The following is a 22,801-nucleotide window of genomic DNA, read 5'->3' as shown; positions in this document are numbered from 1 at the left end:
GTGGCTTGTGTCCTTGCCTGACCAGCTCTCTCTGTCTCCACGGCCAGCAGGCTGGTCGGGCCCGTTGCGTTGGCTTCTCATCAGCTCCGCATCAGCTTTGCATCCGCTCCTTCCGGCCTCCCTGTCTGCTGGCTGACCTCTTCCTGTGCGGTCGCTTGGGATCAGCCTGCTGGCCGCCTCCCGCACCCCGCCACTGGCCGTGCACTCATGTGCCTGTCCATTTCTGGGAACAGTCAGGCGGGGGTGGTCCGTCAGGGCTGGGGCCAAGTGGGGTGGCTCTTGCGTGGATCGGCTGGCTGACTGGCCGCCTCATCGGCTCACAGGGCAGCGTGCCTCCGGTCATGGCGTTCCACCTGGGCTCCCTGGGCTTCCTGACCCCCTTCAACTTTGAGAACTTTCAGTCCCAAGTTACTCAGGTGATACAGGGTAAGTCGGAATGTTCTGGAACTCACAAGGAGTTCTGAACATGGGATTGTCTCCTCACTTGGTCTTTGGATTTTTTAATGATGTGTAGAGCAATATTTAAGTGTTTGAAGATTCAGAGATTTAAGATTTTCGAACACTTCCAATACTGTTTTCCTCACACTGAGAAGTTGGAGGGGGTCCCTGGTGGAAGCGGCCGTGTGTGCTGGTCGGTAGCCGTGGATTGGCCTTTACGGAAGGCTCGGGTTCTGCCCTCAGTCTGGGAGAAGAAGGGTGGTCTCCGGTCGGGCAGGGGTGTCATTGCCTCCTGCAGGCCGCCGCTGCCCGTTCCCCACCAACCTCCCCGGCCGTGACCCTGCTGGCCCCCAGGGAATGCGGCCGTTGTTCTTCGGAGCCGACTGAAGGTCAGAGTCGTGAAGGAGCTCAGAGGGAAGAAGATGGCGGTGCCCAACGGGGTCAGCGAGAACGGCGTGATGCCTGTGGACCTGGACGCGGAGGTCGGGAAGCAGGTCATGCAGTACCAGGTCTGTGGACGTGGGCCCTGCCCCGGCTCCAGGCCCTGCCCTGCCCATGCTATAGCCTCAGGAAGGGGCACAGGGTGGTGGGACTCAGGCCTGGGCCCATTGGGTTCCCCTGACCTCAGGACCTCCCAGAGAGCCCAGAAACAGTGCAGGTGCCTATGGGGCCGGCCACCTAGGACAGCCCTGCCCGGCCCCTGCCTGTGTGCAGTGACTTTGTGCCTCCAGGTCCTGAACGAGGTGGTGATTGACAGAGGCCCCTCCTCGTACCTGTCCAACGTGGATGTCTACCTGGATGGGCACCTCATCACCACGGTGCAGGGTGATGGTAGGTAGCCACCTGAGGTCCCACGGCAGTGGGGGGTGGGAACAGGACCACAGAGAGTGACCCTGCGGCCTGTCCACCAGGGGTGATCGTCTCCACCCCGACGGGCAGCACAGCGTATGCGGCCGCCGCCGGGGCCTCCATGATCCACCCCAACGTGCCGGCCATCATGATCACGCCCATCTGCCCCCACTCGCTGTCGTTCCGGCCTATCGTGGTCCCCGCGGGGGTCGAGCTGAAGGTCAGAGTCCACCTCTCCCCTCTCCGGTTCAGGCTGTTGCCTGGGGCCTGCCACGCTGACCACCCCCTTTGTCCCCGGCTGTGACCCCAGCACCCGCTGGGTTGTGGGCCCACCTTGCTGGGTGCCGGAAGGGGCTTTACTCTCTCCCTTGTCTGGCCAGGTGCAGCACTGAGAGCTGGGCCAGCCCCTCCGGCAGGGCTGTGGGCCCTTGCGGGGAGGGGCTGGTCCCCCCTGGTTGAGGGCAGGTGAGCGGCACGTGGTCCTGGCGTACCCGGTGCCCGCCAGTGCTCCTCCGTCTCTGCTCTTTGCCTGCCTCGCGCTCCCCACTTTGGTCCACCCTGGGCTGGCGTGTCCCTGGCTGTGAGCCCCGGTAGGCAGGGCCACATCTGCAGGTCACAGGGAGAGAGGACTAGAGCCAGACTCCGGGATGGTGTCCCTGGCCCTGGGTGGGTGGTCGGCAACTGGGCTTGATGGCTGCCTGTCTTATTCCTGGGATTGGGGTCAGTGCGACAAAAGTATGAGACCTTCATGGCCTGGAACTGCCCTTCGTGTAGAGTAGGTGGTGGGGATACCTTCAAGAGTCCTCCTGCCCGGTGCTGCACCCCAGGGCGGGGATCCAAGGGGCTCAGCTGCACTCACGAGCCCACATCTGCCCTGCTTGCCCCCTCCAGATCATGCTGTCGCCAGAAGCAAGGAACACTGCATGGGTGTCCTTCGACGGACGAAAGAGACAGGAGATCCGCCATGGGGACAGGTGTGTGAGCCCTGGGGCCAGAGCAAGGAGTAGGAATGAGGGGCGGACTCAGGCCCTCCCTGCCGCCTTCATACCCTTGTTGCAGTTGGCTTGTGCAAGCCCTAGAGACAGAGCCCTGGCCTTGAGAGCTGGCAGGGAGACGAGGGCCTGTCGGGCAGCTGGTCTCCCACACAGGTTGAAGCGTGTTGGCCCATGTTCTGGGCTGACCTTGAGGGCGACAGATCCACAGCCCCTCACTCCGGCCTGCCCTGGTGCCCCGCCAGCTGCACCTGTCCTTAGGATGGGGCAGGCCCCAGCCGTGCAGCCAGTGGCGGGAGCAGAGCTGAGATGGTCCCCAGCTGGGCTGGGGTGGGCATGGCCGTGGGGAGGGGCTCATCTGTGCCATGTCTCCCACTCCTCAGCATCAGCATCACTACCTCTTGCTACCCTCTCCCCTCCATCTGCGTCCGAGACCCCGTGAGCGACTGGTTCGAGAGCCTGGCGCAGTGTCTCCACTGGAACGTGCGGAAGAAGCAGGCGCACTTCACGGAGGAGGAGGAGGAGGAGGGGGAGGGGGAGGAGGAAGAGGGGGACGGTTAGGCCTGAGCTCCTGCTGTCCACACTAGGGACCCCAGAGACCCGAAGCTGCTCCGCTGCCTCGTTCCCACTTGCCCTCCGGGAGCAGGCTGACCTGAGCCCTGAGCAGACATCAGAAGTCACAGCACTTTCTTTTGTAGCCGGGGAAGAGCCAGGAATCTGCCTTTTGTCGACCAGATCAGCCATTTTTTAACATTTTAAATCTGACTTCTTTTTGCATTTCTAAACAAAAGTGAATGCTGGTGGGGCTCGGAAGTCCGCACCAGGGCCGTGTGTGCCGGTGCTGTCCCTCAGAGCCTGGTCCCAGGGCGGGGACGCCCAGGGGGATGTGCTCTTCTGGGATTCCTGTCAGGAAACTCGTGCTTCAGTCAGCCTGTTGAAATTCAGAGGGGATCACAACGGCTTGATCTGTCTTTCTGTGTCGAAAATAAATGTCTTGTAGCCAAAAATCTTCCTTTAGCTACCACGATTTTCCCCTTAAGTCCTGCACCTTTTCCCCTAAAAGGACCGGAAGGGGACACTTCTGGAGAGAGCAGTTTGGTGTTTGATTGGCTGATGCGTGGAGGGTCCCCCCTTCCTGCCCCGCACCTGCACCTCCTCTGGGCGCACCTTCCTGCCTTGGTCTCCAGGCCCTCCCCTCCCCCACTGCTGTGGCGCAGGAGCCCAGCGGAGCCCAGCGGTGGCCCGGTGGGAGGTCAGACCCATGCACATTCCTCACCAAGCAGGGGCGGCTCCCTCTGCACCCTGGAAGGTATTTTAAGTCCTGTGTACACTTTGTAGAGATCATTTTAAGCTTTTTGAACTGCTTGCGTACAGATTGTATTAGGGAGCGGGATTTGTACTGTCACGAAATGGAGCTTGCTCCAATGTTTACACGTGCTCCGTGTGGCACTGTGTGCTGGGACCACTCTGTTCAGTGTGCTCACCGTGGGGTGACGGCCCACGGGGAGAGGGTGCTTCTCGGTGAGTAAGCCGTGGGACTTGCTCCTGCAGCTGGAAGATGAGGACGCACTGCTTAGTGAGGAAAGAGGTGGTTGGGTCGTTGTGTGTTGGTTCTGCTCTTGCTTCTCCCCGTGGGCCTTCGGCTCGCGAGGAAGCTCCCATCATTCCAGCGGTCACTCCACTGCCCGCTGGCTGCGTAGGGCGTGCGTGGGCACGTGTGCTTGCCACATGGGCCCCCGAGCCTGTGTGCTCTGGTGGGAGCCGTGGCTCAGTGCATGTGGCTTTGGCCCCTGGTTATTGTTGCCTCGTCCTGTATTTGGGCATCTGTTTCTGAGTAACTGGTATCTCTTGGAGCTGCAATTTTTATCTGTTGAATTGGCAAGAATAGAAGGGACAGAAACTGCCCTTTTTTCTTGGGGCCACTTCTGGGGGGACAGGGACGGTCCTGTGCTTTGTTTTGTGGAGGGTCACGTGCCTCATTCTTGGGCTGATAGAAAGGCTGGGGGCCCGTGCGGGCGGCCACCCTCAGCCAGGGGCCTTGGTAGAACAGGCTCTGTGGCCTGAGCGTGGCCTCCTACCTCCATGCTTCGGGGCTTCTGGCCCTCAGGTGGTTCTTGGCTAATGGCCTGGAGTTGGAAAGGGAGGGGCCCGCATGGCCATCCAGCAGGGGCGGGACGCAGTTAGAGGGTTGCTGCCCAGCCTCCCTTGGGCTGAGAGGGGCCCGAACCAAAACTCCCAGCTTTAGGTCCAAAAGACAGTGGCATTTGGGATTTGGGTCACTGGTTTAGACAAAAAAAAAAAAAAAAAAGCAAGTATTAACCAAGTCCAAAAGCAGCATGATTTGGAATGATCTAGAAAACATTGGATTTTTTGAAGTAAATTCTTAATGTTTCATATTGTTAATATCTCGAATATTTGTTAGATGTCGTTGAAAGCCTTATTACAATATTTTCAGATCCTTTCAATAAACAGACTTGTTTAAAAACTTGGATTGGCTGGCAACTTTATTTGGTTCTTTGTAACCAACACAGAGATGCTTAGAGAGGCAGGCCAGGCTTCTAGAGTCTGTGGACGCCGAGTGCGCCGTTGGGATGTGTGAGGCAGAGGGGGTCTTGCCCAGGCGGCTGCCATGTTGACTCCCAACCCAGGTGCCCCCGTCCCCCTTGCCATTGGCACCAGTAGGCCTGGGGCTCAGCACCTGTTCTTCCCAGAAGGGGTGTCGAACTGGGTGTCACCACCTGTCCTGAAGGGTAGAGCAGAGGCTTGGGTGAGGGAGCGGGCTTGAGCCTACAGAAAGGGACATGCTCCCAGGTAAATCAGGACTGGCCCAAGGGGACCCCCAGAGGCTCCGAAGTCCTCCCCACAGCTGCATCCAGGCCTGCTGGGGTCAGGGAGCAGGGGCCAGGCTCTGGCACATACTCTTCTCTCTCCTCCCACTCCACATGGTCTTGACTAGGTGTCGGTGAACGTGGGGGAAGGCTTTGCCAGAAGCCCAGCTGAGCACTGCAGACAGGCAGGAGGACACGGAAGCCCTGTGTGCTGGGACACCGGGCGCCCCCAGCCATCTGCAGAGGCCTGTGGGGAAGGGGAGAAGCAGCTGAGCTCTCCCCCAGCCTCCCTGGCCCTCCTCCCAGGCCAGTCCTAGAGCATCAGCCTCCCGGGGCCGTATGTGGCCTTGACCTGCCCTGACTGGGACCCCCTGCTCTCCTGGTGCACGTGTGGGAGCAAGTCACCTTGCTGCTCAGGTGTCCCAGTGGCCAGGAGGCCTCTGCAGTCTGTGGGCTGGCCTGCTGCGAAATACAGGCACCTGTGGTCAGTTTGCACAGGTGCCACAGGTGGCAGGGTGGGGCAGGCACCCGAACTCAACCCCGACATCCAGAGGTTCTCAAGATTTGAGCTGGCGGTGCGTGCGGATCCCAGGCTAGGCTTTGTCTCCTCTGGTGGCAGAAGGCGCACTTTGAAGGCAAGGGCCAGCATCAGCTGGCTAGAGGGGCTGGCTCAGTGTTGGGCGCTGCCTTTAACCACAAGGCCACGTGTCTCAATAATGGCTGTTGATAGGGCACCTGGGCGGCTCAGTGGGTTAAAGCCTCTGCCTTCGGCTCAGGTCATGATCTCAGGGTCCTGGGATCGAGCTCTGCATCGGGCTCTCTGCTCAGCTGAGAGACTGCTTCCCCCTCTCTCTCTGCCTACTTGTGATCTTTGTCTGTCAAATAAATAAATAAAATATTAAAAAAAAAAATAATGGCTGTTGACCTGTGAGCCTTGGACTTTCCTGTCTTGGGAAAGGAAGAGGGAGGGCACAGAGGCCAAGGGTCTCAGGCCGCCCCAAGCTTCCAGGCTTCAGGGCAGTAGCCTTGGAACCCTTTCTGGCCTTTGCTGGCTAAGTCGGAGCAGCACAGGGCCAGACCCCAACCCAGGCCTCTGCCGAGTTCCCCACCTGGCTGGCCTCCCTTCCACGTCAGGCCATGCCACTGGCCGTGTCACAACAATGCTGTCCCCAAAAGCAGTAGCTCCCCTCCTGCCCCGTGTTACCTGACCTGGAAGCCACTAGATACCAGGAATCAGCTAGTCTGCCTGGGGGTGAGGGGGACCCAGAGTGAAGGATCAGCTGCAGGAGCACAGAGAGAATGGGGCGGGGGGGGGGGGGCGATGGTGGTGAGAGGGACATGGGAGAAGGCGGGAACTGCACAGTGACCACGTGGAGATCAGCCACTTACGGCACATTCTCCTTCAGAAAGATCCAGGCCAGAGGTTGGGTGGTTTTCAGAATCATGGAAACACTGAGGATTTGGTGGGAAGGGGTGAAGTGGGGTTGAGGTTGGGGTGGGGCAGAGGAAAGAGAGGGATGGCAGGGTATGTCCCAAGCCACCTGCAGACCCGCTGGCCAGTGCCCCGCCCACAGGTGGCCTGCATCAGCTGTGGCCCTCCCATGCTGCTCCTCCCACGGAGGCCTCCAGTCAAGGCTGGCCTCCTCCCTAGCAGCACAGAGGACAGAGGCAGGAGTTGACCTCAGCCCATGGCTTCCTGTGAGCACAGTGAGGCCAGGCATGGCCCCTTGCTCACCAGCGCTGCTCCCCAGACACTGGCCTGAGATAGCAAAGGGGCTGCTCCCTAATCCTGTGGTTTTGCTTCCATGACTTTTAGCCCCATGGTGCCCAGAGGCTGAATCCCAGGGACAGAGGCTGCAAGTGCCTCCACCAGGGTCAGACCAAGGGGTCACACTGTAGGGTGTGGGGTGGGGGTACCCAAAGGGTTCCCAGGAAGGGCTCAGGTCTCTGGTTTAGGGACGGGAGCTGTTGTTCCAAACCAGCTGCTTGTCGGTGCTCCCTGACAGCTTTGTCGGTGGGCCTGGTGGCATAGAAAAGGGGGCCTCCTCCTTCCCACCCAACAGAACTTGACCCAGGCCCCATTCTCTGGGCTTTGGGGGCTTCGGGGCCCCCATCCCGACTTCTCCGCTGTCCTCCCCGTTGCCTGGGAATGGGGCTCCTCTGGGCCTGTGGACCCCATGATCCCACCCAGGTGGGGCCATCAGACTAGGACCCACGCACAGATGAAGCCTGATGAGAGGGGTGAGGGCCAGGAAGCCAGGAGCTGCACACACAGCAGCTCAGCCATCTGCGAGGGACCCGTGAACTTGCCACGGACGCTTTCCTTCCTGCTTTCCAGATCACCTTTCAAACGTCATCCAAACCCTAAAGGAAGAGATCGTTGTCAGAAGGGGACCCAGAGGTCAGAAGTCCTGTCTTGCAGGGAGGCAAGGCTTGGGCAGAGGGCCTGGCACCCCAGCTAGAGCTTCACAGGCAGGCTTCAGGGGAGTCTCCGCCTCAGAGTCTTTGTTGGTCAGGTCTCCTCCTTCACAGGGACTGCACCCTGACGGACTCGTGTCTACACCGGCATCTATGCTGCAGCCTTGGGTGTGCAGATAAGCAGAGGCAGTATTTAAACGACCCCACTTGAAACCCAGCAGAGTATGGAGAATCCTGACCAGTCTATATGCTTTCGCCCAAAATTCTGCTTCCTGGAATCCAGTCAAAGGAAGAAGGTGGAACTCCAGCGAGTTCAGATAAAAACACCTGTGTGGCAACCACCACGAACAACTCAAACCACCCCATGGTGAAATCTCTGAGGCCACCTTAGCGGGCAGCAGTGCTTCCTTTGAGTATTTAGAGACAAGAACCTTCGGCAGGCAGAGAGAGGGGACAGGATGGCAGCTCGGGAACGTGTCCGCGGAGCAAAGCGCTCTGCACGCAGCGGCTGGAGGCAGCGGCTTGGAGGGCAACTGGGAGCTCCGAGGGCAGGAGGGAAAGTCCCCGGGGTCACACGACAGCACTTCAAAACTGTTTCCCCGGATGACGCGTAAGAAAGATTTTGCTGTAAAAATGTTGAGTTTTGGGGGCGCCTGGGTGGCTCAGTGGGTTAAAGCCTCTGCCTTCGGCTCAGGTCATGATCCCGGGGTCCTGGGATCGAGCCCCGCGGCGGGCTCTCTGCTCGGCGGGGAGCCTGCTTCCTCCTCTCTCTGCCTGTCTACCTGTTTGTCAAATAAATAAAAATCTTGTTTAAAAAAGTTGAGTTTTTATAAATTTGCTCTTGAAACTGTTGGACTGTAAAGGACTCACAGACCACAAAACCCAGGACCGCTGGGAAGTCGTCCAGCGTCCCGCGGCTCTGCGCAAGAACAATCTACCTGCGAACTTCGTTCGGACCAGGACGGCGCCGCACACGCCCACTTCTGCTGCTTTCTTCCGGTTGCCCACCTGGGGACCGGCCCTGGGGGCTCCCTTTGGCGGCCCCGGGGACCTTCCCGGAGAAGCGCGGCCTGCGGGCCCCGGACGCTAACGGGTCTGAAGGAGGAAACGGGCTCGTTGCAAATCGCCGCAAAGAAAAGCGAGTGAGAACTGCTCGACCCTGGTCTAGAAGGCGCGGCCACTGGCCGCGGGCAGGGGCGCGGCGGGAGGGCGGGGCCGCAGGCGCGGGGCCGCAGGCGCGGCTCTCCGCCTCCGCGCGGCCTCGGGCCCCGGGTGTGCGGGCGCCGCCCGGCCCCAGCCCCCCGGCAGGGCGCTCCCTCCGTCTCCCTCTACTGTCCCGTGAGATCAAAACCGCGCGGCGGCCCCGCGGGAATGAGCGGCCGGAGCCGCCCCACCCGAACGGGACCCGCCGGAACACACCCGCGACCTGGGCCGCGCCGGGACGGCCGGGGGCACCGTGGCCCGCAGCGGGCGCAGCTCCGGCGCGGCCGCAGGGAAGCTCGAGCGCCGACCCCTCGGACGGGCGCGGCCGCAGACGTCGCAGGCGGCGCCCTGCGCGTCACTTCCGGCGCGTCGCTTCCGGTCGGCGGCGAGCTCTTCCGCCCGCGGCTCGGCCCGCGCCCCCCCCCCCGGCCCCCACCGGCCCGGCGGTCGCGTAGAGAGGGGCGGAGGGACGATGGCCGCCCCACGGTGAGGCGCTGCCCGCCCGGCCCCCGCCCCACAGGGACGGAACGGTCTGCTCGGGGCTTCCCGGCGCACGCGATGCGACCCCTCCTGCACCCCCGCCGCGCGCGGAGCCCTCGGGGCGTCGCAGCTCGCCCCCCCGACCCCAGGCTGCGTGCCGGCCGCGTCCGTTTCCCCGGAGGCCGCTCTCGGCCGCGCGCCCTTACGGCCCCGACGTGGGGCGGGGTCGCCGGGGTCGGGGTGGCGCCGCGCCCCCCGCCCGCGCAGCGCGGGGAGCTCGGCCCTCCCGGAGGCGGGCGGCCGGTCCCCGAGCCCGGCTCGCGGGGAGGGCCCCGAGGCGACCCTGGCGGCGGGCGCAGAGCCAGCCCCTGGGTGGGCGCCTGTCCGCGGCTCGGGCGGCGGCGCACGGAGACCCCGCGCCGGCTGTCGGCCCGCGGCCCTGCTGCGACCGGTGCGTGCCGAGGCCGCGGCGCGGGGGCAGGGGCTGCGGGCGAGCCCCAGGCCGGGTCCCCCAGTCCCGCGGCGGAGTCGGGGCTGGGGCGCGCGACTCCGGGGCGCGGGGAGGCCGCTCTGGGCCCGGCTGGCTTCCCGGGAAGCTGCGGTCGGGAGAGCCCTGACGCCCCCGCCCCGGGTCGTGTGTTTGCGGGAGGGCGGCCGCCACGCCGAGCACGCGGAGGGAAAAGCGGCGAGGGGGCCGCCGGGGGTCCCTGTCGCGCCCCGGGCCCGAGCCCGCCCGCCTACGGGAAGCCCCGGCCCACCGCGTGCCTTCGCGCTCGCGTCCCCGGGCGGACCCCTCCTCAGAGAGCCCTGCGGCCGGTGGCTCGGCCGGCGCTCCCCACCTCGCGGGGTCGGCCCTCCTCCGCGCTCCTCCCGCTCCCGCTCCCGCCCCGCCTCGCTGGTCCGAAGGCGCGGCCCCCGCGGGGCGCACCCGCGTCCGCCCTTCCTGGCTGCCGGGGCCCCGCGGGCTGGGGGGCGGCGCTCGGGGCGCGGGCCGTGTGCTCGGACCCGGGGCTCCTTGCGCTGAAACTCCCCGGGCGCAGGGCCCCGAGGCGGCCGAACCGGGTAACCGACGCCGCGTCCGGCCTGGGGCCCAAAGGTCCGGCCGCCCAGGATTGATGTCTCTCCCGCCTCGGGCTGTGGGAGACTCCGCTGTGCGGCGGCCGAGCTCCGGCCCAGGGCCGGTGCCCGCGGCCTGTCGGTTCGCTCCGGGCCTCAGATGACTTCTCCCCGGGGTTTGCTGGGCCGCGTCCCCCGATTCCCTCGCAGTCCGCCCGCTTCAGCCCCTGACGCATTGCTCTCCGCTGCCGGGAAAGGGAGAAAAAGCCGGTCCGGAGGCGGAGTCTTGTTCGGTGGCCTTGTCCTGGGGCCGGGGTTGGAGAGGACTTCTGCGGGTGCTGGAACCGGAGAGGAGCGATTTAAAGCGGAATGACAGTGTAGTGAACCGCACGTAGAGGGGCCTTAGCAGTGGGGATAGAAAGGATTCGGGATGAAAGAAAGCCACTTTCAAGGTAATGAATTAGAAACTGGAGAGAAACAACCGAACGTGGGACTCCGCCTCCCAGAATTGCCTGCAGCCCTAACCTAGGTCCCTAACCCGGTCTAGGTTCCTCCCAGTCATTGGTTTACATCAGAGCCCTTGGTGCAGAGGTCTCCGAACTCGGTGACACTTAATCTATGACAAATGTTTTTTGTCTAAAGTTGTCAGACTACATTATGTCCCCTTGGTAACAGGCCAGCGTGTGACCCGTGGCTCCCTATTGGATACTCCAGTAGGGCCCAGTGTCTCAGCATGAGAGACGAAGCTGTGCGTCTGCCCCGCTATGCACAGAGGCCCCGCAAGACCTTCGGCCCGTTGTTGGTTCAGAAGAGATTCCCAGAGACGGTCTACTGTGTAAAACCCCGTACGTCTTCTCTAAAACGCCCTGCTGACAGGTTGAACCAATCTAGATTTCCTTACCCGGTGTTTGAGAACATCTTGAGTCGCTTGTCCTAGGACTGGGATTCTTTTTTTTTTAAGATTTTATTTGTTACTTTAGAGAGAGAGAGACAACATGAGAGGGGGGAGGGGCAGAGCAGGGAACCTGATGCAAGACTCCATCCCAGGACTCCAAGATCATGACCCGAGCCAAAGGCAGTCGCTCAACCAACTGAGCCACCCAGGCGCCCCTAGAACTGGGATTCTTAACCTCAGGCTGTGAGCCTTGGGATTTAGGATTCTACAGAACTGGCTGGGGAAACACGGACATCTTTATTTTCATCAGCCTCCAGCTGAGCTTCTCTTCATGGTGACAGGAGCAGCACCCGTGCCTTTGTCTCCGTTTTGGAGCCTGGGCACCTTCCTGGCTGCCCCTCGCCCCTCGCTGCAGAGTTGAGCAGTGTCCTGACCCCTGTTTAGGACTCATTATTAGGCGCTCAGACAAAGTTACGATGTGCCATGTTTGTTTCTTGTGGTGTCACCACATCTCCTTAGACCTGGTTTCCTTTTAGTCCTGCACGTTCTGAGGTCAGCTCTGGGCCGGAGAGAAGAGCTGCTCCCTGGCCTAGTGCAGACGGTTCATGAAGCACTTACTCTGTTGCTGGTCGGGGAGGGTTCCGGCTTCTCGTTCTTTGTGCTCTAGTCTGAAAGGGAGACAGTTCAGACCGTTACCCCAGTGAGCTGGGGGAGCCGGTGCTCCGCCTTGTTTCCAGGCTGACTCAGAGTGCCGTTGGCTCTCAAAGCCAGCTCTGGGTCAGATGAGGGTTGCTGACCATCAGTGTCTGCAGGACAAGAATTGCTTCCCTCTGAAAGCTTGGATCACGTGGTCTATGCAAGAGGAACAGGCCTTGGGGATGGTGAGTTGGAATCCAGGAAGGCCTCTGCGACCCAGTAGTGAGTGTGACCTGAGCTCAGGACCTGCCGACCCGTGGCTGCGGTGGGTCATGCCCGGCAGTCGCTCGGGGTCTTCACTGCACCCTGGAGCAGGGGTTCTGTTCAGTCTGAACTGCAGGCTCACGGCTGATCATCGGGATTTCAACCTTCCTGTCACTCACCTCCGATGGTGTGTTGCTGTGTGTTACCTGTTTTTACTGTTCAATGTGGCATCAGGTGAACATCCCCTGCCTGACGTGTTGGTCCTCTTGTGGACAGATGGCTGGGTTTCTGCTGTGGACATGCTTAAATGTGTCTTGTGCACACGGGCAAGGCTTTCTCTAGGGGAAGGTCTCCGGGACACAGTGGTTCATGGGATCCTGAGGAAGGTGGCCGGATGGTGATTTTCTAATTCTGCCTCCCTTTTACATCAGCCCGCTGACTTTGTCCTGTACACAAGGGCGTTCTCTTCCCCGGTTATTGCCGTGGCTGTTCGGGTTGATCTTACTCAGTGGGTTCTGATCGTGTGCTGCCCCTACTCACTCTCTCTCACGCTGCCCCTGGGTTCCTCCGGAGGGCGTTCGCGCGGGTGCTTCTGTGTCCTGTAACCTGGCCTGCCAGTGTCTGAGCACTTTGCCCATCCTCTGGCCCAGCTAATGCCCGAGCCCTGAAATCGGCCACTTCTCTGTGGGGGCTGGTTATTTCCGTGGAGAATGAGAGTTAGAAAGAAGACCAGGACAGGGTGCTCACTGTGGCTGGGCTGTCACTGCCTCTGGGCCCTCAGTGGCCAGATGATGCAGCAGGTGCAGAGATGCGTGGACTGTGGACAGGCGTGCTATGTGTGGCTCCGCCTGTCCGTACCCATGGGTGCCGATGCCCGACTCCTTCGTCAGTCCCAGCAGCTCAGTCCGCCGCACTCTCCCCCGCTCTGCGTCCGTGCTGTGTCCAGAGGCACACTGAGGTCTCACTCCCAGTAGCCACAGAATTGTCACTGCTCAGTCCAGAACCCCTGAGCCATGAGTGCGTAACAAAGCCCGCCATCTGAGTTCACTGTCGGGGTTCTGTCTGTGTCTAATCTGAGCACACGCATTCTGCAGGACGTTCAGAAGGTACGTGGGTGTGTTTTGTCTCCGCTCTTCAGTGCGCTGATGTGCTTTACTTGATGCGCGGCCTGGTTCTGTTCGTGTCGCACCTCAGAGGTTTATGTTTGTTTTTTAAGCATGTGGGACATTAATCTAGTTCCAGAAGCCGTAGCTCTCTGAACAGGGGCGCTCGAGAACTGGGGTCCGGCGCGGTCCCTCTGCGCGCGGTCTCCGCCGCGGCCGCCCGTCTCCTCCGGCTCGGGCTCGGGCTTCTCCTCCCGCATCTCTTGTTGCTCCGCGTCAAGATCGGACTTGCTTGCTTGTCATCTCTGAATTTATTTGTTTTGAGTCCCTCAGAGTGGGGCTCAGACCCATGACCCCAAGACCGAGAGCCGCATGCCCCCCGCCAAACCAGCCTGGTACCCAGCTTCTCTCTTTAGATCGCTGGTCTTCCCTGCTTCTCTGCTGGAACGTCCATTCTCGTGATTTTTTCCATACCCGGTTACTGTCCGTACCCACGGATTTCATTCCTCTTTGCTGCATTCCAGATAATTTCCTCGGACATTTTTCTCGAATGCAGTTCTGTCATTTTCTGTGTGACCCACCAACTGTGGGTTCATTTTCTGTCTTTTTTCAGTTCTGTCATTTCTGTGTGACCCACCAACTGAGTTGTTTCGCATTCTAGATTTTTCAGTTTTCAGTTTGAGGAACTTGTAGACTGACAGAGGAAAGCACCCTGCCTGTACGCCGTTCCCTCGGCCCCCTCCCGTCCCCGTCCCGTCCCCCACGGCCTCAGCGAGACCGGGGAAGCGGCCGGGGAGCGGCGCTCCGTCCGGACGTCCCGACAGAACCAGCAGCTCATCTGCAGGCCGCAGGCCTAAATGCCGCTGGGGGCCCTTCTCGGGCATGCGGTCCGATCTGCGTGCGACTGCATTCAGTGGCGTGTCCCCGTGGCCTCCAGTCCTGACCTTTGTGCCCTGTGTTCTTTGGTGTCTGTCTGACATGTTCCCTCGACTAGATTTGTGGTCACGTGTCCGCGGCACGAAATCCACAGCCGTGCCACGTTCTTCCTAGTCCGTCGGGTCAGGGCAAACAGGACGGCACTCTGTCTGGAGTATTTTCAACTTTGGTCGCTGGGTTGGGGTTAGTGTCCGTCAGTGTCTCAGGGTAAAGTCACTCCTCCCTTCCATGATGCGTTGGCCCCTGGGAGGGAGCAGTTTGGATGCAAACACGGCCTTGTTACAGCGAGGCCGTGGGGTGACTCCTCTCAGAACATTTATCCCTGATGGTGTCTTGGGCGTGTCCTGTGGACCTGCAGCCCTTGGGCTCTGTCTGTCCCTCCCTCGAGCCACCAGGCAGGTGCTCCTCCCCCACTGGCCACCCTCTCCAGGTAACCTTTGATCTTTGACCCGTATCCATTGATCAGCTGCCAAGGTCTTCAAGCCTGAATTGAGCAAGATTTTCTCCAGAGCCTATTGCTTCTGCCACCAGCGGCTGTGGGTGTGGCTGGGCCCACCGGCCTCAGGCACCCCTGGCTGCTTTTTGGGGGGGTTCCTGCCCTGAGTTGGAGCTTCCTGGGAGCCTCTGGTGAGATTTTGCTTCTGCCCTGCCCGTGATCTCCATGGCCCCTTTTCTGGTGGCGTCTCCTGGTCGCTGAGTGCTTCGTCTCTCTGGCCCCCCTTTCTGGGACCTACCTCCGCCTTCTCTGCCCTCCTTCCAGATACTTCCTCCAGCGTCCGGCCTGGCTCTTCTCCTGGCTGCGTTCTCTATCCAAGCCTCTCCTTGGGGCCCTGATTTCTATACTCCAGGTCTGTCCTTCACTTGTTGAATTCTCCAGAGAAGAATCATCTGGTCTCCTGTCGGAAGCGGGGAGGTGCTGCCTGGCCCCTCTGTGATCCTCTGTCACTGCTTTCGCTGTAGACAGAGGCCTGTTCCAGCCCCCGATCCAGGGCCCCCAGAGCTCCAGGAGGAGTCTGAGTGTGGTCACTCTCCTGGCCAAGCTCCTTGACATTCTTCCTTTCTTGCTTCCCTCCCCCTCCTCTGGGGTTTCTGTCTCCGAATAAAAGCACACGAGCAGTGGGAATCCAGGTGTGATTAGTGAGTCTTTGGACGTGAAGGGTCTGTGACGCCGTAGCCTGCTCCAGGCCTGCTCTCATCTTTGGACGTGGTGTGGAAACCACGCACACTTGCAGGTCTGCTGCCCCTCGGCTGCGTATGAGGCCTGAGATCTCTCCGTCCCTGGGCCCGGCTGTCCCATTGCTTCATCGCCGAGCTGGGTGGGCTGTCTGTGGAGAGGCTGTTGGTCATGGGAAGAGCTCGCGCCGGAAGGTGTGTGTGTCCTGTGGCCTGAGCATTTGCCTTGGGATTCCGGGCACTGTTCTGGACATGGGGCAAGGGAGCACTGGTGTGTTGTCTGCTGGTTGGTGTGACGGGGCCTCCGGGTCTCCAGCCCCGGCTGCAGTCCACCCCAGAAGCCTGGTGGCTGCCTCTGTGTGGGTGGAAGGCGGAGAAAGTGCACGGGAGACAGCTCCTAGGCAGCCAGGGAGACCCGGTCACCAAGGGGCCGATGGTGAATGAGGCGACCCGCGGTTACCGGGAGAGGCCCTCACACTCTGAAGTCTGGTCTGGGGGGCTGCACGCCAGGCTGCAGGGGGCTGGGGAGGGGCAGGCAAGTTCGGTCCCATGGCAGGGGCCGCCCGCCCTAACCTTCCCCGCCTTCCTCACTGGAAGCTGGTCTGGTGAACTCTGAATCCGTCAGAGAAAGGAAGGTTTGGCTCTAACCGAAATGGCTCTGGCCTAAGCAAGCGTCGTTAGTGTAGGTGCTGGGACTTGGGAACGTCAGCTGAGGCTCTGGGAGAACCGCTTTCTGGCGCACGGGGTTCTTCTGCATGCACAAATCCGAGCTTATAGAACAGTCTGGAAGACAGCACGATGCCTCCCTGCACACATGCTTGCCCTTGGCTGTGCCGTTTGGTTTCCCCGGGCCCCGTCCTTGCCATGCCCCCGCCACATGAACTCTGGCCCGGGCTACCTGGTCCCTGCTCTTTTCCAGAACTTCTTACATTTTTGTTTCGAGTCAGTATTGGGTGTTTGGCATGTTTGGCCGCCTTGCAGGGACCACGGTGTGTCCTGCCCTCTGTGCTTGCTGCTGTCATTTCGGACCTCCAGCCCTTTTAAGATTGCCCTTTGGCTCTTGTGGCAAAGGCCTTGGTCCCGTGATGTGCCGGGATCGGTTTCTCCTTCAGATGTTTAGGTTGTGTTTTGCTACTAACAAATGCTGGGACACCCGGGTGGCTTGGTCCGTCAAGTGTCCAGCTCTTGATTTCGGCACAGGGCTTAACCTTGGGGTCCTGGGGTCATTCTGCCCTGGGGCTCCGTGCTCTGCGGGGAGCCTGCTTCTCCCACCCCCCCCCGCCACTCCCCCTTCTCGTGCTTGTGCGCGCGCGCTCTCAGTTAAATCAGTAAGTCTTGTAAGAAATGCTACGTTGGGGCGCCTGGGGGGCTCAGTGGGTTCAGCCTCTGCCTTCGGCTCAGGTCATGATCTCAGGGTCCTGGGATTGAGCCCCGCATCGGGCTCCCTGCTCAGCGGGGAGCCTGCTTCTCTCTCCCCCTGCCTGCCTCTCTGCCTGCTTGTGATCTCTCTCTGTCAAATAAAATCTTCTTTTAAAAAAATGCCACGTTAACCCCGCATCTTCTGGCGACTTGTGTGAGCATCACACACCAGTCCCCCGGGACCACTTGTTGCTGCAGGCAGCCTCTGCCACACACCCGTGGGTCTCTGCTTTTATCATTTCTTGTCACTCGCGGAGACAGTGGTTCGGTTTGTGTGTCCTGCTGGGTGTTTCCAGCCTGGGACTGTCGGTGACAGAACCGCGGGCTCCTCGGAGGGAGTGCCTCCCACCCCCCTGGTGGCTCTCTGCTTGGCCGTCTGCTTGGCCGCATTCAATCAGCCCAGAAGCTAGAAATCATTCTGGTGCTTGGGCTGTGCCCGCAGTGTTCCGACCTCACTGGTCTGCGCAGAGACGGGCCACTTTCTATCAGCTCTGGGAACTCGGGCGCGTGAGCGTGCAGCCAGCACGGAGGACCTCTGCTCGGGTGGGGGGTCTGTTCGGGGTGCTTCCCATGGGACCCCCCAGGAGCAGAGCACCCAGACATGGGGGCACCAAGGGTGGGTGGTCGGGGCAGTCAGCGGTGTGACTCTTCTGTGTTGTGGGCGCCCCTGACCAAGCAGTCACTGCCAAGCACAGATGTGACAGAGACACGTGAAGAGACGCTCCCATAACATTCCTGGTGGCATGGCGGTGCGTTCACTGGGGTTCAGGCACAAGAGCGGAATCCTAGCTGTGTGGAACCATGTGTGCGGGCTCTCCTTGACTGAAAACCAACATCTTGTTGAAGGTCTTTATATGGGAGTATGTGGGCCATCCAGTGGTGGTTTCCAGTTTCTTAAACCTCTGACCACAAGCAGACGTGGCGCAGGGAGGATCTGGCCCTCAGAAGCGCCTGGTCCTGGGGCTTCTTGGGGGGACATGACATGGACTTTAGGAGAAGGAGAGTGAGTTTCTCTGGTGGAAGCCCAGTGGGAAGGGTGCTTGGCCTGGAAGGGGTCAGTTACCCGCCACACGCTCTTCGCCGTGTGTGTTGGTCTGTGGCTGTTTCCGGAGCCTCTGTGCCCTGCAAACAGCTGAGCTTTGCAATCAGCCGCGGCACCTACGACCGCCACTGTGATGGGGTCTTTGGGGAGCAGGACCTGGTAGTGCTAGGGGCCTCGAACTTGGGATTTGGCCCGGACAAGGAGGCTTTCCTGAGAAGGCAGAGCCTACAGAGGTGGGGAGGGGCAAGGAGCCAAGGTCTGGGACCTGGGGACCCTTGGTGGGGGGGCGGATACTCTCTCTGGTCTTAGACTCCCTGCATCCAATCTGCACTTGCAGCCCGTCCCTGGTTCCAAGCCGGAGTGGTGGGGGTGGCGCACCCCCCACATCCCCTCCGGCCTGGCCAGTCCTAGCTGCACAGAGCACCTCATCGCCCCGAATGAAACAGTGGGACTGGGCCGGGGAAGAGGAGCCTGCGCGGGCCACAGTCTCAGGGCCCTCAGTGGTGAAGGGCTCGTCCTTATGGGGGCATGGGAGCCCCTGGAAGGGCCAGGCACACCCCGTTGTGATCTGCAGTGCATTTGGGGTAGGGTGTAGCCACGGTTGGGATGCATGTGGGCAGCCAGGGTGCCACGCAGGGCTGTGGCACGGAGCTGGTGGGGGACTGAGCCAGGAGTGCCAGGGGCCAAGGCAAGGCAGAGGGAGGATGGCTAGAGTCCCTGTTGTCGCCAGCGCCTGGGGGCAGGACCAAAGCCGGCTTCCGGGCGTGCGGAAATTCAGGTCTTAAATTTGAGGAGCCCTTGAGCACTTGTCTGCAGATGAGCAGGAGAGAAGTGGGGCGGGCAGCGTGTACGCCCACGGGAGGTCCTGCTGGGGGGCCGGGGTGCAGGCCGACTTAGCCCCCAGATGCCCCCTGCCGCCCACGCCAGGAGCCAGGGGTAAAGTAGGGTGGACGTCCTTCTAGATGTGTGACTGACAAGAGGAAAGCCCAGGTGTCAGAAACTGAGGGAACGGGAAGTCTGGTGCGCAGCCCGCTTGAGGCTGGCTGGGGACGTGGGTCTGACGTCCCTGGGAAAGGAGGTGGGACCCTGGCCCTCCTGAGATAGGGCAGGCTGCTGTCACTGGGCCTCGGCTTAATGCAAGAACTTGGAGAACTTCCCTGCCCACCACCGGAGAAGCCAGGTCTGCCTAAGCCTGTGATCTTAGGGGAGAGGCCGTGACCGTAGGTCTGAGATCAGCAGGTATGGGTTTGCTGTGCTGAGGGTTTGTTGAGAAAGTAGCATGAAATTGGTCCTGGGCCAGTGACCTCCTGGGGCATGTGACAGAAACCCCAAACCCTCAGTCTGCGCCCAGGGCGCACAGGGCCCTGCATGCAGGATCTGCTGGAGGTGACTGACGTGCACCACACACAACCCCAAAGCCAGAGCCCGGCGAATAAGGCCCAGGTGTTGGCTGAGGTCTTGGGTACGGGGCCTTTAGAGAACCTGAGACAGAAGACGTAAGAAGGGAGGAAGGAGCAAGACACGGGGTGCCTGGCCAGCTCCATCGGAGATCCTGGGGTCGTGAGTTCGAGCCCCCTGTTGGGTGTCAAGTTTATTTAAAAAAAATTTTACATTAAGGGGCGCCTGAATGGCTCGGTGGGTGAAGCCTCTGCCTTCAGCTCAGGTCATGATCTCAGGGTCCTGGGATCAAGTCCCGCATCGGGCTCTCTGCTCAGCGGGGGCCCTGCTTCCCCCTCTCTCTCTGCCTGCCTCTGCCTACTTGTGATTTCCGTCTGTCAAATAAATAAAATCTTTAAAAAAAAATTTTATGTTAAAAACAAGAACAAGATGCAGTGAGAAAAGCAGACCAGTTCCAGGTGGAACCAAATAGAATGTCTATGGTGAAAAATCGAGGAATTGTAACTTAAAACCCAGTGGACAGATTAAAAAGCCAGTGTCTCTGGCAGGGCCGTCTTCCTGTGAAGAACAGCTGGGAAAGCAGGATAAAATATGAGCCGTGAAGCGAGCGCGTGCAGATGCGGCACGGAGACCCGCAGAGCGGGCTGGGGCCGAGGCCTGTCCTCGGGGACTTAGGCAGGTCCCAGATCAGGCAGGTGCAGAGCCCCTGAGATGGCTTCAGGAGGGCGGCAGCCTGGGCGGGATCCTCCTGTGCAGATGGTGGGCACGTGGGGAAGGGCTGCTGGAACCTTTGGTCTTCAGCCCCTTGGGCGGGGAGACGGGCTGTGGGGGCCGTCCTGGCAGCGCAGCGGAAGGGAGGCTGGCATTGCATGTGCGTTTCCGCACTCTGCAGCGGCGTGCTTAGCACTTTTTAAGGACGTTAAGATGTCCACAATCAATAATGCAGGTTCTTTTCCTTCACGTTTCAGCACGCACTCTCTAGGGAGAGGCGAGTCGTGCTCCGCGCACTCTCCGCCCCGCAGACCTCCGGCTGGGAGTCGGCCCGGCCTGTGCTGCCCGCAGTCCTGAGGAGACCAGCATGTCAGCTTCGGCAAAACCCCTCGCGCCGGCAGAGCCGGCCCCCGGCCCCGAGGACAAGCCCAGGGGGAAGCCGCTCCTTGCCTGGGGCTCCCTCTTGGGCCACCGCAGCGAGAAAATTGTTTTCACCAGGAGCGAGGGAGCCCCCGAGGAGAAGGTGCTCTCCATAACCATCACCGAGACCACCGCCATCGAGTCCGAGCTGGGCGTCTGGAGCTCCCGGGCTCTGCTCTACCTCACGCTGTGGTTCTTCTTCAGCTTCTGTACCCTCTTCCTCAACAAGTACATCCTGTCCTTGCTGGAAGGGGAGCCCAGCATGCTAGGTAGCGCAGGTCCATGGCCTTCGGGGGGTACGGGCCAGGCCCCTGGAACCCGCAGTTGCTGCTGGGTCCGTGTGAGAGGCACACGGAAGAGCCCAGCGCCGGGGATTGGGGGCGCGCGGGGCGCGGGGCGCGGGCCGTGTGTGGCTCGCAGAGCAGCGCACCCTGTGCGCCTGCGTGCCGGGAAGGGAGGCGAGTCTGTTCTGTCCCCTCAGGTGCCGTGCAAATGCTGTCAACCACATTCATCGGCTGCGTTAAAATATTTGTTCCTTGCTGTTTGTATCAGCACAAAACCCGGCTTTCTTACCCACCCAATTTCATCATGATCATGCTGTTTGTGGGTCTCATGAGGTAAGGGATCCGGCGTTTTGGTTGAGTGCTGCGGAGAATGTCTTGGCTGTCACCGGGAGTGGGAGGCTGGCCGACGGACGCTGTAGACCCGTGATCAGAGGCGTGTTTTCAGTGCAAGGTTTATGTGGTCTAGGGCTGTCTAGATTTTAGGACGAGAAATGTATTGGTTTTGTGGATCTGAATGCAAACAGATTCCTTCTGGAACTGCCATGGATCTTACTTAAGAATGGTTTGAGAGTGACACCCCTCCTCTCCCTGGGCCTGCCACTCTGAACGTGCGGCGCTCGCCTCGCCGTTGGGGCCGCGGAGCCCCTCGCTGCAGGGCCAGACCCAAGTCTTCGTGGGGGGAGGCAGGCAGGGCGGGGAGCCGAGGGGAGCAGGGCCGCCACAAGCGGCCGCCTCCATCACAGTGACCCTTCGGGCTTATTTTCAGGTTCGCGACAGTGGTTTTGGGTCTGGTCAGCCTGAAGAATGTGGCGGTTTCGTTTGCGGAGACAGTGAAGAGCTCTGCTCCCGTTTTCACGGTGATCATGTCCCGGATGATCCTGGGGGAGTACACAGGTGAGCAGCCTCCTGGCGCACCCCCACCTGCCCCTGCCCCCTTCCCCAGCCGCAGCCGGGCGCTGAGGCTCGCCTCTCCGAGGTGGACGTCTTGACTTCTGTCCTAGAACACCTCCGAGCAGCGACAGTGCCCCGGGCACTCGCTCCAGCAAGTGCTTCTTTGCCTCAGCGGAGGGCAAGGCTGTTTGGATATGCAGAGGCCTCGTGGCTGGTGGGTACATAGAAGCTGTGGAGGGAAGGAGGAAGCCAGTAAGGGAGGAGTCACTCGTCCCAGAAGGTGAGATGGCCTTCTGTGTCACGCAAGGGACTGCCTGGTGACAGTCACCTGCTGGTGCGCCCGGCAGTCTTGCCCAGGCTGGCCGCCTCCTGTGTCCTTCCTGAGCTCCTCCGACAGCCTCCTGCTCCTCCCTGCTTTTTAGCTGCCTGGCTCCATCTTCCACAAGGGCCAAAAAGCTGATGTATTACAAATCTCCAACCTTCAGTGACCAGACTGTTTCCAACTACACATTACACACACGTCCCTGCTCTTCCCACCGGCCTTTGAAAACAGGGTCCATCCAGCATTGTTCCGTGGAGACAAGCAGGGAGCGGAAGAAGTGTGTCCTGTGCGGCCTCTCATCTGAAGCCAGGGCTGATCGACGTGGCGATGCAGATACACACGGGCTTCGGTTAAGAAAAGGACAAGATCTCGAGCGGGTGGCGGAGGGGGGAGTACACAGCTGGACCCCTCGCAGGTGTGCGTCCAGAACCACACACGTTTGAGGTGGTGCTAAGACAGTCCGATCAGCGTAAACAGCAGCCCTAGAAATCACAAGCCTCCAGAAACAAATGAAGCGGACTGCATGGCGGGGGCAGGGGGCTGCTCAGCTGCACAAACTTTCGTTCAGTGACGTGAAAACAGCAGGGTTTGGCGTCCAGCTGTGGTGGCTCTAAGCTGTTTTGTACAGAACAGTGCGAACAAACAAACGTAGCAAAGAGAATCTGTTGGGGAGAATGACTGGGGGCCGGGGCTCCAGAGCTGAGGGTCACCCACAAAAGGCGCCCCGATGTGTGATGCCCTTCCCACCGCGGTGTCTGCGGATTCTCGAGCAGTGGCTGGGACTCGGGGCAGAGCGGCCTGTGGGGCTTCAGACCTGAGGGCAAGTGGGGCCTGCCTCGGGGGGCACCCCAGGAAAGCCCTGGGCTCTCCCCTGAGACCCCACACATGCCCACACCCGTGGATGCCTCCCAACAGCAGACCAAGTCCCTTCTAAGGGCAAGAGGGTGCTGGTGGCCTCACATTCTCCGGGTTTTCACACGTACAGTCCATCATGCAGCAGACGTTTCTGGGCAGACTGGAGGCCAAGACCATATGCTGGAAAA

At 60.7% G+C, this 22,801-nt stretch overlaps 2 protein-coding genes and 1 long non-coding RNA gene across 9 annotated transcripts in view; 2 read left to right on the top strand and 1 right to left on the bottom strand.

Annotated features, from left to right (window-relative positions):
* The window catches only part of NADK (NAD kinase), a 24,121-nt gene extending 19,353 nt beyond the window's left edge, over nt 1–4,768 (top strand). Inside the window, exons 7-12 of the mRNA XM_082686285.1 lie at nt 324–426; nt 793–947; nt 1,170–1,269; nt 1,350–1,507; nt 2,179–2,261; nt 2,663–4,768. Of these exons, the coding sequence (XP_082542411.1) occupies nt 324–426; nt 793–947; nt 1,170–1,269; nt 1,350–1,507; nt 2,179–2,261; nt 2,663–2,840 (777 nt within the window). The 3' untranslated portion in view covers nt 2,841–4,768. The remainder of the gene's footprint in view (nt 1–323; nt 427–792; nt 948–1,169; nt 1,270–1,349; nt 1,508–2,178; nt 2,262–2,662) is intronic.
* Nucleotides 4,259–8,480, bottom strand: LOC309842290. Its single transcript, XR_014299595.1, has 2 exons — nt 8,396–8,480; nt 4,259–8,307 (listed from the first exon to the last, which is right to left on the bottom strand). It is a non-coding gene; the product is annotated as an uncharacterized lncRNA (long non-coding RNA).
* Nucleotides 8,397–22,801, top strand: part of SLC35E2B (solute carrier family 35 member E2B) — a 25,264-nt gene continuing 10,859 nt past the window's right edge. The window contains exons 1-5 of one of the 7 annotated variants that reach the window (XM_082686267.1): nt 8,397–8,667; nt 10,940–11,109; nt 20,099–20,530; nt 20,743–20,878; nt 21,312–21,439. In XM_082686267.1, coding sequence (XP_082542393.1) covers nt 20,209–20,530; nt 20,743–20,878; nt 21,312–21,439 — 586 coding nt within the window. In that variant the 5' untranslated portion in view covers nt 8,397–8,667; nt 10,940–11,109; nt 20,099–20,208. Of the gene's footprint in view, nt 8,668–9,031; nt 9,215–9,634; nt 9,660–10,939; nt 11,110–14,156; nt 14,726–20,098; nt 20,531–20,742; nt 20,879–21,311; nt 21,440–22,801 lie in introns of those variants that run through there. The other 6 variants (XM_082686265.1, XM_082686266.1, XR_014299593.1 and 3 more) reach the window with 6 other exon arrangements.

This window comes from Mustela nivalis, assembly GCF_964662115.1.
Source record: "Mustela nivalis genome assembly, chromosome: 10".
Taxonomy (NCBI): domain Eukaryota; kingdom Metazoa; phylum Chordata; class Mammalia; order Carnivora; family Mustelidae; genus Mustela; species Mustela nivalis.
Note: the sequence above shows the minus strand (reverse complement) of the source record. Positions and strands in the feature narration are given on the sequence as shown.